The sequence below is a fragment of the Carlito syrichta genome, unplaced genomic scaffold (genome assembly GCF_000164805.1).
Source record: "Carlito syrichta isolate Samal-C Ts95f unplaced genomic scaffold, Tarsius_syrichta-2.0.1 Scaffold288619, whole genome shotgun sequence".
NCBI lineage: Eukaryota > Metazoa > Chordata > Mammalia > Primates > Tarsiidae > Carlito > Carlito syrichta.
Window position 1 is genome coordinate 401,285 of NW_007232715.1, and position 15,844 is coordinate 417,128.

General features: G+C 35.9%; 1 protein-coding gene across 1 annotated transcript in view; it reads right to left on the reverse strand.

Annotated features, from left to right (window-relative positions):
- Positions 1–5,722, reverse strand: part of DCC (DCC netrin 1 receptor) — a gene marked incomplete at its 3' end in the record, with an annotated part of 403,497 nt that extends 397,775 nt beyond the window's left edge. Inside the window, exons 1-2 of the mRNA XM_021710347.1 lie at positions 5,566–5,722; positions 2,829–2,949 (exon numbers count right to left, since the gene is read on the reverse strand). Of these exons, the coding sequence (XP_021566022.1) occupies positions 2,829–2,949; positions 5,566–5,670 (226 nt within the window). The remainder of the gene's footprint in view (positions 1–2,828; positions 2,950–5,565) is intronic.
- Between the last annotated feature and the right edge of the window lie 10,122 nt (positions 5,723–15,844).

Sequence of the window (15,844 nt, forward strand, 5' to 3'; positions counted from 1 at the left end):
AAACCTCAAAACAGTAAGAGCCATCTATGACAAACTCAAAGCCAACATTTTGCTCAATGGGCAAAAGCTGGAAGCCTAACAGCCTAAGAAAGGGAAAAAAGCAAGGCTGCCCACTCTCACCCTTGCTGTTCAACATAGTGCTGGAAGTCCTAGCCAGAGAAATTAGAAAAATGAAGGAAATCAGGTATGTCCAGACAAGATAAGAGAAGGTTAAGCTGTCTCTCTTTGTGGACAATATGATTCTATACCTTGAAAACCCTAGAGGGTCTGTCAGAAGCTTCCTTGCACTGATAATTGACTTTGGTAAAGTCTCAGAGTACAAAAGCCACATGCAAAAGTCAGTTACATTTCTATACACCAGCAGCAAGCTGACAGAGAACCAAATAAAAAACACAATCCCATTTACAATAGACATACAAAGAAAGAGATACCTTGGCATCCACTGAACCAGAATAGTGAAAGATTTTTACAATGAGAACTAAACTCTGATCAAATCAATCAAGGATGATACACACAAATGGAAAACTTTCTATGCTGATGAATTCCATTATCCCAAGGAAATCTACGGAATCGATGCAAAACCAATCAAATTACCAACATCATTTTTTTCACACCTGGAAAGGGCGATACGGAAATTCACATGGAAAAAAAAAACAGCACAGATAGCAAAAAAATCCTCAGCAAAAGGAACAAAATGGGAGGTATCACACTTCCAGACTTTAAACTTTATTACAAGGTTACCATAAACAAAACAGCCTGGTATTGGTACAAGAATAGGCACATAGATCAATGAAACAGGACAGAGATTCTAAAAGCAAAAACTTGGTCTCTCAACCACACTTATCTTTGACAAAGTCACCAAAAGAACCACTGAAGAAAGAACACCATATTTAGCAAATGGTGCTGGGAAAACTGACTGACCACATGCTGCAGAATAAAACTAGACCCCTATCTATCACCATATATAAAAATCAACTCTAAGTGGATCAAAGACCTAAACGTTAAAACTCAAAGTATAAGAAGATTCTAAAAGAAAGCATAGGAAACATGCTTATGCAAGTCAGAGTAGGCAATGAATTCTCTACCAAGTCTCCAAAAGCAAATGCCATAAAAGCTAAGATAGACAAGTCGGATCTCATCAAGCTGAAAAGGCTTTTGTACAGCAAAAGGAATCATTAAGAGAGTAAAGAGAACACACAGAACGGAAAAAAATCTGCTCATTATATATCTGACAAAAGTCTAACATTCAGGATCTACAAAGGAACTCGAAAGAAAGAAAGAAAGAAAGAAAGAAAAGAAAGAAAGAAAGAAAGAAAGAAAGAAAGAAAGACAAACAAATCTACTCAAAAGTGGGCAAAGGACATGAACAGATATTTCTCAAAAGAAGACAGACAGAAGACAGCAGTCATTAGACTCATGAAAAAAATGTTCAACCTCTCTAATCATCAGATAAATGCAAATCAAAACTACAATGAGTTTTCACCTAACTCTGGTAAGGATGGTCATCATTAATAAGTAAAACAAACAAAAAAACCAAAAAACCAAAAAAAGAAACAGATGCTAGCATGGGTATGGAGAAAAAGAAACACGTCTAATACTGTCAATAGGAGTGCAAGCTAGTTCAGTCTGTATGGAAAGCAGTGTGGTGGTTTCTAAAACAACTGAAAATTGACCTTCCATGTGATCCAGCAATTTCTCTCCTGGGAATATACCAGAGGAACATAAATTGTTCTACAAAAAAAGACTCTTGCACACATATTTATTGCCCCACTATTCACAATAGCAAGAACACGGAACCAGCCCTACTATACAATGAAAGTGAACCGGATAAAGAAAATGTGGTACATATACATGATGGAGTATTACAGAGTCATAAAGAAGAACAAAATCACGGACCTTGCAGCAAATTAGATGGAATGGAGACCATCATACCAAGTGAACTATCACAGAAACAAAGAAATAAATACTGCATATTCTCCCTCATAAGTGGGCCCTGAACACTAGTCACATTAGCACAAGGGAGGGATCAGCAGTTGCAGGGCACTGCTAGGGGAGGGGGAATGCGGTATAACGACACAAAGGGTAATTGATCCTTCCAGGAGAGGTGAGGGCCAGCTAGCAGCCCAAACAGCACCTGCATACAGTCTACTTATGTCATTTATCCTCACTGGTATCCCCCATCTCTCTAATAAAATAAAACAATAAGAAAACGACTACAAAGGAAAACAAAATATGGCCTTTTTCAATGATAATAAAAAGAGGCCACTTATCAAGATCAATTTTAAAGAAGAGAAAAGTGGCTTTACTTTCATGTGGTTAGTCTGCTATTTTATTGCCCACTGACATTGATTCAAGACTATAATAAGAATATACATGTAGCCCCTATGTATGAGTACTTATATATGTGTAAATGCACATATTTATAACTAAATTATATGCATCACATATATATTGTATATTTCATATTTATGTAAAATTCTGAGAAGAAAAGTTGGCCACAACAGAGGGAAAAGGTAATGATTTAGTGGCTTTTGTCTTGAAAACCAGAGGACCTATTGTTTATGATGAATCTATGTCACTGGAGATACACACACACACACACACACATTTATACATATAAAAACACATGAAAACTACATATATACATATGTGTACATATATACACATACGTAATTTTATGAAGGAATATATCAACACACAAATGAGTACCTTAATTAACTAAATAGTTTCATACTGACTTTGATGCACAGGAAAAACAACATAGATCTTATATATGACCGTACACAACTTTAACGGCAGGTATGAGAGCAAAACTCCCGTCATCTTACCAGGCTTCGGGACAATGAGCTGTGCACTGGTCTGGGCATTTCCAGCCTCATTTTCTGCCACACATTGATAAAAGCCTTCATCTGACTTCACCACCCCAAGTATCCGCAAGTTGCTTCCTCCCTAAGGGAAAGAAAAGTCGAGTGAAATATCTTAAAGAGCAAAAACGCTCAAGGTGACAGAATGAACTGAGGTCAAAATGTAAGGTCATCCAGGATCACAGAAGAAACGGGAAGGGAGACCACAAGGATCTCAGCCTCACGGATATGTCCTAGGGCACCTGGGAAATGTTATGCGTTCCCAGTGCTTTTTTCTGAATTCACAGCCATCAGGTCAACCTAAGTCAGCAGTAAAAAAATGCAAAATATGCTCACAATCTTTAAACATCATCCTCACTAAATGAGCAGTCAGCAGAAAGGTCTTTTACTAGGCATGGAAGACACAAAGATTGGCATGAAGAAGTATCTTATTCTTTTACTTGTAATTGAAAGAAGTTCGGGTTTAGTAGGCTGCTAAAAGAGAAGAAAGGAAGGAAGAAAGGAGGGAGACTGATATTTGCAGCTTCTAACGAGCAAGAAATAAAGGCTGGATATTTTCTGAAAGTTTATACCCAGAAAAAGTCTAAAAATCCTCTTACAATGGTAATGGCTTTGCCATATACATTGGGATTTCCAGAGGAGTGTATGGTGGATATTTTATACACAGGTAGTTCTTCTATGGCTAAAATGATTCACTGTTAATAGACTAAATAAAGCAATATTAATTCCTCTTTTCTAGAAATTGAGCCACCATCTTTTTCAAGGATGGATGATAAAATGATCTGGAGATAGCATTTAATTATACTAACTCAGTTTATCTTTGATGTTAGTGTAAGAATTAGTTAAGTAAGTGAAACGTGTTAAATCACTTTCCCTGAAGTCATTAAGAGATAAATATTACCTCATGGGGAATTCTTAATTGTTTTTAGTGTCTTGTAGTCAATTCTCAGCTGATATAAAATTCTTAGATAAAGCTGGCTAACTTCTAATTAACAATTCTCACATAAGTTACTATTTGTGCTCAATGTTACGTGTGCGACAGACAATGGCTCAGATTTTGGGAGCTACTGGGGACATATTTTAAAGCACAATTTAATGCAAATACGACACATATCATACATTTTCTTTCACCTTAAGAAAAGAAGAATTGAAATAGGTTGGCTGTAACGAGTCATGCTGAGAGAAAGATTATTTTCAAGCTGTAGAAAAAATAAATGTTGCATTTTATCATGTGCCCTTAAGGGCACTCAACCGCTTCCTTTATATGCAAGTAGCATATACTTTAGGCATATACAACATTTTCACGTTGCCCAATGGTGGGTCATTTTTAATTCAGTGGTGGTGGAAATAGCATTGCATTTAAAGGAAGTAATGGATTGGTGTGGCATTTAAACAGCAATTTTTCCCCCTTTCTTACTTTATTCCCAACCAATTAAACAAATTCAGCTAAAAGTAAAAAATGATAAGTAGTGATAAAAGTGATAAATACATGCTTTATGGATGTCTTCTTTAAGAACCTTTACTGTATGCCAAAATGCATGCATAGATAATGAAAGTTTCTGAAAGTCAACTGGCTGTGAAAGAGATGTTTACCAACAAAAGCCAGTGCAATGTCTTGGAGAGAGCTTGTATCTGGACTCACAAAATGCCTCCATACCAGTCTCCTTCTGCCAGGGAGATCTGGCTTAGTTGACAGCTCTTCTTTGACAAGATCATGTCTGCATCTCAAAGATTAACAGAAGTGGACCGCAAACTCACTGCTTTAGCAGCAAATTTCTTTGGAAAGTGCTTTTTATATTTCTCATATATTCATATATCTGAAATCAGAACCTCCAGTGCTAACCTATACTTACAGAAGAGTTTTCAGAGCATTTTCAAATGAGCAAGGCGTTCTTCTGGTAGCAATAAAAATGATAAAGGTAGGTGTGGAGTGCTCGCTAGGTACCAGAGCAGCAACTCAGTGAATACACTACTGTGATCCCTACTATCTTCCACAAGGATAGGGATAGAGAGTGAACTTTATAGGAAGCTGTAAAGTCTTTATTCTAGCTTCAATTTTTTTCCAATACTGTATTCAAAATCACAAAGCAATATAAACTCTGGATTGCCATGGCCTCTCTATCATTGCAATCAACCGTTGTCAACACTAGTGCTACTGCCCCACCATCACGGCCCTGCTCCGTTGCTGATGTATGATCAGCTGGTCCTATCTGGCAAGGTAACAAGACAAAAAAAAAGCTGTTGGTTTTATCAAACTAAGACCTCCATATTTTAAAGTAGCATATCTTATTGAAGCTTTAGTAAAAGGAGCAAAAGTCAAAGAAAGAAGAGAATTATGGTTTTTCTGGCTTCATATAGTATAGGACCAGTTTATCATCCCAATTGTATGAACCAGCAGTGAGAAACAACTTGGAAAACCTTGGGCTCTCTGTTTTTTTCTTTGTTTTAAAGCCTTATCTGTAACCAAAGGGCTGGACTGTTGGATCACTCTTTGTTTCAGCTCCAACATTTTTAAGTCTAGAAAATAATTTGTTTTATTAGAACAATTTTCTCAACACACCAAGAAAAATTCCCAACAGGAAACTTCTTCCCAGGAAAGAAAAGCAAGTTAAAAAAAAAAAAAGAAGAAGAAGAAAGAAAGAAAAAGAAAAAAACAAATAATGAATGGGATTGTAAAACTAATATGCAAAAAGATAATTACCACTATCTGAAAATAATCACTAGGAATGACCACATCTCCATTCTTCATCCAATGCACAGTGGGCACAGGCTTTCCAGAGACTGCACATTCAAACTCTATATCCATGCTTTCATAGGCATACAGGTTGGAAGGGTGATTTAAAAACCATGGCGGAACTGCAAAGACAAAAAAAAAAAAGTGAGTGAGTGGGTGGAGATATGAGCTTGCATGTCGCTGAGGTCTTCACTGCCTTAAAAACACTGCTCTGGGATAGAAAATATATGTAATTCAGCTCATTCCCTAAACCCTTAGCTTATTATACAGGTACTAATGTAGAATAAATATTTTTTTCCCCCAAACACAGTTAAACAGTTGTAGTTAATGGTATTTTGCCTCAAGAAAAAAAGTTCTGAATACCCACGCATTTGTATCCAATTGACCTACACACTGAAAAGTACATACATCTATGGAAACTATACTGATAAGGAGAAGCTGAAAGGACTGAGACAACCCAGAGTATAAAGTGAGAAAGCTCCGTTTCCCTGTAATTCTAGCGTTTCATTAGGATTTAGTTAATGTCATAAACTCATTCTCTGTTGAAAGTAGTCGTAGTGATAAGGAACTAAAAAATGACTGAGTCATTTTAACTGTGGACACATTTCTATTGTCCTAGCAACTACTGATTGCGTTGTATTACTGTCATTTTCTCAGCATGGTATGATAGAGTAATTTAATTCCATTTCTTTTTATTTAGATTAGGAAATATAGTTTATTTAGAACGTAAATTGGAGAGAGAGAGAAAGAAAGAAGATTCACCTCCCAAGGTTGGGGAAACATGGCCCGGCCATTAACTTAATTTCTTAACTGCCATAATACTAGTTACCCTATGATGCGAATTTGCAATTGAGAGAAAACTCCAAATATAACACATCTTTGCTAGTGGATTTCTCCAGCTCAGGCTCAGTCCCTCTGAACCTTGCCTAGGAGAGAAAAAAAAAATTTTAAAGTAACATTTATCCTCTTCTATGGGATAACTTAATGTGATATCAGATTTTGAAATTCATGTTTCATGAGAAGCCAGATAGTAGCAACCATGATCTCCTTTCACACAGGAAATGAATATGTATTTTTGGTAGCCATTTTTAAAGATAGATTTTGTATTTTTGTCATTATTGTCATGTTGTATAAGTGACAAGTGCTATTTTTTTTTGCTTGAGTAGCTACTGTATTTTTCTCTTTCCAACTTTCCTTTGACACCCAAGTGAATGTTCACTCTTTGATGGTCACTGCCTTCAAGAAAAATGAGAGAGCTAGAAGAGGTTTTCAGGATTAAGTCTTTTGATTTTTCCTGCTGAATGATTTCTCTCTCTCTCTCACACTCTCTTTCTCTCTGTGTCTCTATCTCTGACTCTCTAACTCTGCCTTATTTTCCTTATTTGTAACTAAATATTTGGAGCTCTAGTACTAGATAACTTTTAAGTTATTTAATCTTTCACAAGGTTGAACTGATTTAGACAATTTGACTGGGACACATTAATAGTCAAGGTCTAAAAACATTTTTTTAAAAGTGTCTGAGACCCATTCTAATCAGGACATGCACCCATCGTATGTACAGCTAAAATTATTTATTTATTATTGATAATATTGCTAGTATAATAATTTTTTTATTCCTTCACCAAATTCATGGGCAATGAACCAAAATAAACTAGAATTATTTATTCATTAAATGCCTCTGAATAGACACTTCAGTTGAATATTCTCAATTCTGTTCTCAGTTTTATGAGAGATTTTGGTCAAGTGTTTATTTATTAGCTGATACACAACACGTTTTGAGAGCTGACAAGGCACAATTTATTCATCTAAGCACTTTGAATTTATTATTCTCAACCATCCCCACTCTCGCTTGCAGGTTCTATTATCCCTATTTTACAAATGAAGATATTGAGGTACAAGGTGTTTAAATAACTTTCCACAAATTGCACAGCTTGTACATTGTGGAGTCAGACAGTCTGACTTCTTGCCTACATTCTGAACAGCTTTGCTGTAATTGTCTCTTTGCCACTTAAAATTCTGGCAGAAAGATAACGCAATTATATTTCTGGAGTTTCAGAGATAATGGAGATAAGCAATTACAGCCATTAACAAAAATAACACTGTTTTCTATCCCATCCCTCCTTTCCCTTCAAGTTCTTCTTTCCTGATACCACGAAAACTACTTAAGTCTGCCTGGCCTTAGTGTTCACTTTGATTAGAATTTCTGAAATCATGGTGACTGCATCAGTGTTTTTCAAAATTTGAGTTGTATCAATTAACAGATCTTGAAATTAATTTACTGAATTAACACCAAAATTTAAATATATATGTTTATGTATGCAGAAGAGAAAAGGAAGGGAAGAGAGCCCTACATTGAGAGTGAAGAAGAGAAAAGTGAAATTTCTAGAGCCCAAACGATGGAGCTAGATTGGGCTGGGTTAAAATCCCAGCCACCCCACTCACTACGAATGCCTCTGTTATCATTCCCAACTACAACCTGGAGATAATGACAGTTAATGTTGGTAAATAACGTTGCATAATTGTATGTTACAGAAAAACAATAAATGGGAAAATATATCGAGTGTATCACTTGTGGCAAACTTAATTATGGTATTGTATATAGGTATATAAAAATACATAAGTAGGGCTGGTTCCATGATCTTGCTATTGTGAACAATGCTGCAATAAACATATGTGTGCAGGTATCTTTTTGATAGAGTGATTTGTGTTCTTCAGGGTATATTCCCAGTAGGGGAATTGCGGGGTCATAAGGAAGGTTGATTTTTAGAGCTTTTAAGAACCAACCATGCTGTCCATCAAAAGAGGACTGGATTTTAAAAATGTGGTACATATACACAATGGAATATTACGCAGCCATAAAAAAGAACAAACTCATGAATTTCGCAGCAACCTGGATGGAACTAGAGTCTATAATACTGAGTGACCTCTCACAGAAACAAAGATCTGAGTATCACATGTTCTCACTCATAAGTGGAACTTGAACAACTACCATAATACTATAAGAAAAGAATTGACAGTGATGACAAACTATGAGGGGCAGGGAGGGGAAAGGAGGTGGAATTAACGGTAGTCGATATCCGTCTGGGGAAGGGGGAGCACATCTCATCAACCAGGGTAACTGCACAATGAATACTTGTATACCTAACCCTTAACTGTACCCCACAATTTTAAAATAAAAAAATATATATTAAAAAAAGAAATACATTAGTAAATATGCAAATCATGTGGATATGTCTGTGTGTATACATGTAGCATTTAATTACTTTTTACAACTATTTTATTTCCTGATTCTTCAATTATAATTGTTTGTCATATTCTTAATATCAAAGAGTGTGTGTCACATAACATAATTTCTTAAGAACAAATTATGAGTTTAAATTATTGCTATTTCTCATAGTTTCAGGCCGATTCGCTCTGTTCCTGTGTTCCTGAGATAGGACTCATCTTCGTGTTTATTATCCCTCAGTGGAGCTAAATAAAGCAAAGTTGATCACATAGTGAAGCCTAAAATCCTTCTGTTTTATTGGTTAATAAAACATAGTGACTTCTGATTCACTAGGTGGGAAATAATCTGGTTTAATCATGTAATTATAGTATAAGTGCCATGGATGGCTCAATAATTACTTCCAGCTTACAAATATATATGTGAGTACTCTGTCATTTTCTCATATTCCTTAGGCTTTCAGCAATTACACTGGACACCTTCTCTTCCCTGGCTGTCTTAATATCTTCATTTCTATATCATGGTCTCTAACTTTCACAGTATATCAAATAGCATCCAGGAAGAAGAAGAAAATAGCTTTTCTCACTTTTCTCATGTAAGTGGGAAGCAGAAGCATCAAACATCAATATCGTACTGGTCTAACATGGGTCTAAGCCTCATGTTTTCTGATGTATTCTGCCCAGTGAGCTCTGATAAGGACAAGGACTCATGCTTTCTCTTCCTATCTCCATGCCTAGGATCGGGCCACATCCTCAGCAAGAGTCCAACAAAGATTTGCTGCTGATGAGAAGAAGAACTCAAGCCACAAAATGTTTTCACCCTTTGCTGTGGCAATATTTGTTTGGAGAATGTCAAGGAAACCATATCTTTACAAAAATGAGATTGTCTTACCATGGAAAATAAAACGTCAATAAGTGATGAGAAAAAAATAAAGAGCAAAAAAAATGATAAACCGTGGTTAATTGGAGAAAAAATTGGATATGAATTAAATGGAATACCGTTAATTCCTGGAAACCTTGAAAAAGATTGGATAGGAAGATCTGTAAACTTTCTTGGAAATGGTGTTTTAGGGGTGAAATGAGATCAAAACGGAGTGGTCATAATGCAGTCATGCATGGGGTTCTCTTGATGTGGGGTGATTGTTTTTTCCTAAAGATGGTTCGTCCCTGTCCCCTCCCCCCCAAAAAAGAATATCATTAATTCTTAATGAATATTCTTGAAACTCAGTCTTAAAGTTTTTCTCTTTGAGCAGAAGTAATTAAAATACTTACACAACATGGAAGCGGGTCTAAAAATGTCTGAATATTTGATCTAGGTTTCGATTAGGAGTTAGGCAGAAGTCCTTCAACTTTGCTTTTAAGTAATGCATAATCCAATGGCTGCCTGCTTCCTGAACTTTTCATCCACACACCCCTTACATATACTCCGTGGCTCGGTTACATGAGAGTACATGTTCTCTTTCTCACCCCAAGTCTTTGAACATTCTATTCTCTTATCCTGAAATGTTTCCCACTTCATGCTAGAAGATAGACATCCTACTTATCCTTCATGGGCCCACTTCTCTAAGGACTGTGGTTTTTTTTTTTTCTTGAGAATTTTTATTCCCTTTTGAGACCCCTGGTATGTTTATTTTTACGGATGTTTGGCACTTGACTTGTATTTGTGCACTTGTGTACTCAGCACTAGTGTGTGACTCTTTGGGGAGACAGGAAGGGGTTATATTGTGTTAGCATTAATTTAGTACATGATGTAACATTCTGATGATTACACTATTGTGCAAGAAAGTGAACAAATGAAGTTTACACCATTGTTCTCTTCTTATTTAATCTACTTTTTTTCTGACGATAAATAGAATAAGATCTATTCATCCCATTTTAGGATTTCTTCCTAGAATTTAGGATTTAGGTATAAGCACATTATGACTTTCACAACTATGAACGCCTTTATTCTCAACACAAATCGATAAACTCATCTCTCATTAAAGAGACACGAATAAAAGTATTTTTCATTATGACAAAGATTTCATTGCATCACTTTATTTCTCAAAATGTTATCAATGAGTATTCATTGTCCACAGAATAAGGACCAAGCTTTTAGATTTGCACTTAATAACGTATAGGCAGGTTAAAAACTTACCTACTAAAATCTTATTTCTAACTCTTCTTTCTATATAAATTATCTACTCCAACTAATCCAATCCTGCCTGATATAAATGAAATACTTAATGGCTAAAACGCATGTTTAGATCCATCCAAAAAATGGAATTACTTTTCGGAGGGAGGGCCCTTGTAGCACAGACTCGCCCTGCTAGGTAAGTGTTCTAGGAACTCGTCAGCATCAGTGTGCCAGCTAGCTTTGTTATGAGAGGCTGCATCTGGCTTCAGTGACTTTTTATCTTTATTTTTGGAGATGCTTTCAACAGGTTTGCCCATCCTTGATGAGTGATTCACCAGCGCACCTGCCCATACTGCGCTGAGTGTTTAGCAGTTTTTGACCCCCAACTGGCCTAACCCTTCCTCCAAGCCCCACCCTCCCTGTTTATCAGATCTTTCCCGGAGTGACTTTTGTTGTTTCCCTGGATGAAAAAAGTCATCAGAGGGAAATATTTTGCTGATGTGGAAAAGATGAAACAAAACAAAACAAAAAATGGCAGAAGCACTGAAAGGCATCAAAATCGACAAGTTCAGAAACTGTTTTGAGCAGTGGAAAAAGCAATTCAATAGGCACATTGCATTAAATGGAGAGGACTTTGGAGGTGACTGAAGTTTAAACATGTAAAAATAAATACACAATTTTTTATAAGTAGGTTCTGGGGTTTTTTGTCTCTCCCCTCATAATTGCTTCATTTCATAGTTAGAGAAACTGACTAAAGAGTGAATATAATGTATCAATGGTCATGGATTTCTTAAGCATAATTCTGGTAATAGATCTGAAATTATATTCTTCAAATGATATAAATGATATTTGTTCTCCAAGAAGCAACTCAAGTCTCTCTTTTCCATCAAGTTTTGTCTTCCATGAAGCAGACTATGGTTTTTTTCTACTTTCTGCAAAGTTCTATCTCTGTGCCAGTTTTTATACCACTTATGACATGCCTTCCACTATATTGTTGTTGTTTGTCAACCAGACTGAGGTTCTTAACATTGGGGCCTGAGGTGTATGTTCTTGTTTAAGTCATTTGCACATTCTGTAGTTCCCCTTTTCTCTCACTTACATGGAAGAAATAATTTCAGTACTTTAAACTCTGCAGTTTTCTGCCCACCAAAGAGTTAAAGCATTGAAATTATTAGTACTGACTAATAAAAATGAGGTGCCATGGTGAATTTTTCACTTTATTAAATCACTCCATTTGCATATTATTAGCCCATTTCAGAAAAAATCTTAAAACACGTGTATAATATTTCAATACCTTCAGAAAATATATTGATTTAGGTTATGCTTTTTAAAAATTTGGAAAGAAAAAAAATTCATGACCAGAAATAAATTATCCACATTTCTAACAGAACTTGGTTTCCTAGGATATTTGCAGGTACTTCTAGTACATATATAGGGAATTTTTTTTTCTTTTAGGGCTAAGAGAAGATGGAATCATGATCAAAAATTACTAATGAGCAACAGAAATAAGGAAAATGTAATTATGCCCTTAAATGGATGTGTTATACTTTTGGTAGTGTGCATTGTTTTTTAGTAATACCCCATGTGGCCCCTCTTCTTTAGATTTGATTTTTTGGTATTGTTTTTACTTTCATATAACTTATTTAACTATTCTTTTTCAGCAATTTAGTCAAGTCATAAATGCGGGCCGATTTTGAAATACCACGGTAATGTATAGAATTAACATTCCATGTCACCCGAACTTTGAGAAGACGTGATACATTTTAAAGAGTTACAGTTCCTTGAAATGACAAAGTGTATACATTTAACACTCTGGAAGTGGTTGAAATGAACAGTGGGCAGAAAGGATTACTCTGGTGAATGATAACATGAATTGAGGACTAAGACAGGTGAGCAGGTTTTACTGGGGGTAAACAAGAGTGGGTGTGATTCTTGAGTGGCTGCGACTCCACCCTACGAGCAGTAGAAAGACAGCTAGTCTCCTTGGAGTTGTGCACCTTTTGGCTTCATCTGCTCATTTGTTGTTGAAATAGTGGACGGAAGTCCATCAGTCTCCTTTGGAATTGTAGGTTAATTATGTATGTACGTTTTCTCAAATGCAAGTAAACACATCATACTGAACATTACATGAGACAAGGGGAGGTGACTTAACAGCAGTTCACTCCATTGTGACGTCAATCTGGATGGGAACCCATGAATCTGCTATTTCTCAAAGAAAAAACTGCCTTGTCTATCTTTGTGTCCCCAAGGCCAAGCATGAGATAGGTGCTCAACAAGTACTTATAGATGAACAAGCCTATGTGTGGTCGGGTCTCACAGGTCTACCCCTCCCTTGGCATTCAGTCGTCTTCTGACTGCAGAGGAGGAATAGCTTTGGTGAACAGAGCCGGAGGAGAAACAGCATTTAAGAAATAAGAACATGCTTTTCTTCTGAAGCTAATACCCACTGCATCGACAGAACACCAGAAATAGCGAATCGTAAGCTATTCTGCCATTCATTGGCAAAGACATCGTCTTAATCGTCTTAGGGAAATAAACATTTAGACTTTTTGAATTTTATTTTCCATACACTATTAGTAATTGATTACGAGCATAACTTGCTGAGGAAACTCTTTCTGCTATCAAAACATTCTTCTCCATATGTTGCAGTGATGAAGGATATCTTATCCTCAGACTTGACCTTAGAGTCCTTCGTGTATGCTCGGAAACTATTCTAGGTCTCTTTGTATAATTTTCTTTCTCCAGACCAATAACCCCCTTACTCTTCCTCCGTTCCAGCTCTTCCAGTAATCGGAGTTACTTCTCTCTCGATCTAGACTAAGCGTTCCATTTCTCTACTTAACTGTGAAGTCTAGGACCACACTGAGAGAATAACCACAGACCGCCTCCTTCCCCATCAAGCCCAGCTCAGCACAAGATGCTGAGGGACAAGTAAGAACAGCGATGAGATAGTGGGAAGATAATCTCAAGGTCTCAATCCCATATACTTTCTGATATTATGGCCATAACTCTGCCGGCAGGGTGGCTGGAAACCGGATGCATGTGCTATCAATGACCTTCGGCAGACGCTGCCACCTCTCTAACAATTGGGTGTGATTATGTATATGATTATACAGACACACACATACACTTATATATGTATTTGTATGTATTCTCATATGAGAATAAAGTCCCTATCGACATACACTTGGCTCTTTTGTCCTGTGGGGTCTGCATTCACAGATTCAATCCACTGAGAGGCAAAAATAAAGCCACACAACAATAAAGCATAACATAAATTTCAAACACCAATTTAACAACTATTTATATATCATTTGCATTCTATTAGGTATTATAAGGATGCTAGATATTATTCAATTGCATGGGAAGACTCACATAGGTTATTTACAAACACTACACCAGTTTATCACAGAAACTTGAATATCCACAGATTTTGGTATCGATGGGGGGTACTAGAAGAAATTCTTTACAAATATTGAGGGTCCACTGTACTTCTATGTGAAATATATGATCACATAGAAAGCTTATGTTTAAAATGTCATGTGTACACACACATATGTATCCACACATACATAATCTATAAACATCGTTCTCACATGTGTGCTGTACAATGACAAAAATAACAAACATCTAAAATAAATTATCTAATTCCTAACATTAAATACTGACAAAAAATTGACAGTCATTTTTTTTCCTCATCGAAGTGTGTTCTAGTATTCTTTCTTGGTGTTTGAGATGTGACTATTCTAAAAGTCTAGAAAAAATGTGTCTGTCATACATGAAATCTATTTCTGTGTATTTTTCAATGTGGAGTTTTTAATCATATTAGAATTCAGTTGTAGTAACTTGACCATCAATTTAAACAGAAACCTTCTGAGACATACATTCTAATAAATATATCAGCCTATTGTTACGTATTTGTAACACTTTTGAACGTATTAGTAACGCTTCATTTTTCTATCCAACAAATCTAGAGTGGTTTGCCCCAATTCCATATCAGAAACATTACCTAATAAAAACAAAATGAAACAAAATTAAATAAAATTGAATATGAAAATACTCTGGAAGTACAGGATAACTGGCAGGAAACTTCAGCACAAAGCACGTCTTTAAAATTGTGAAATGTTGACTCTTGAGAGGACAGTAGCCAAATTTCCAATAATCATCAGGTTTGAGAAATAATGCTTAATCACTTTCCAAATCACAGCTGCAAGAACCTAAGATTTCAATAAAACTCTCATGGTAATCACATTTATTGCATCTTGAGATTGTATTTTGAAACAAAAAATTAATAGTGCAAAACAGCGTCACCAAAATATATAGTTTTTGAGGAGGGTACCTAAGAAATTTACAAAGTGTAGACTATATGTATGTGCATTTCCAAGGGGCTGAATCAAATATAACCAGCTGCCAACTTTGTTCTCTGACATGCATACTTCAATTAGTGGGTATGCATATACTAAAGTCATTTATTTTTGTCTATAATAAATGAAATAAAAACACCATCCCATACAATCAATCCACTATCAGCAGTGAGTACAACAAAAAAATTGTACAATTTATACACACTAAATTATTTTCTTTCTCTAGAAATAAAACCTAATCATTATAAGACTTCATGTGGGATATCTCAAATTAAAATAGGTGTAAAAAAATATCTCAGTGTGTAATGAGGCCAAAACAAAGTTCCCTAGTCATAAGTCTATAATAGATTAGTAAGTGCAAGTGGTAGAATAAAGCCTGCTCGAATTGTATGCTTGGGCCTTTGTATGTTTATCAGACCTTTAAACTGAACAAGACTAGCTAAAGAAATGTCTTAAGCAGGGCAGGATAATTGGGAATTCGGCATTCCTTTTGCCATGTTTGTTACCCACACAATGCACAAAGTGCTAAGCAATGCTACGGAAA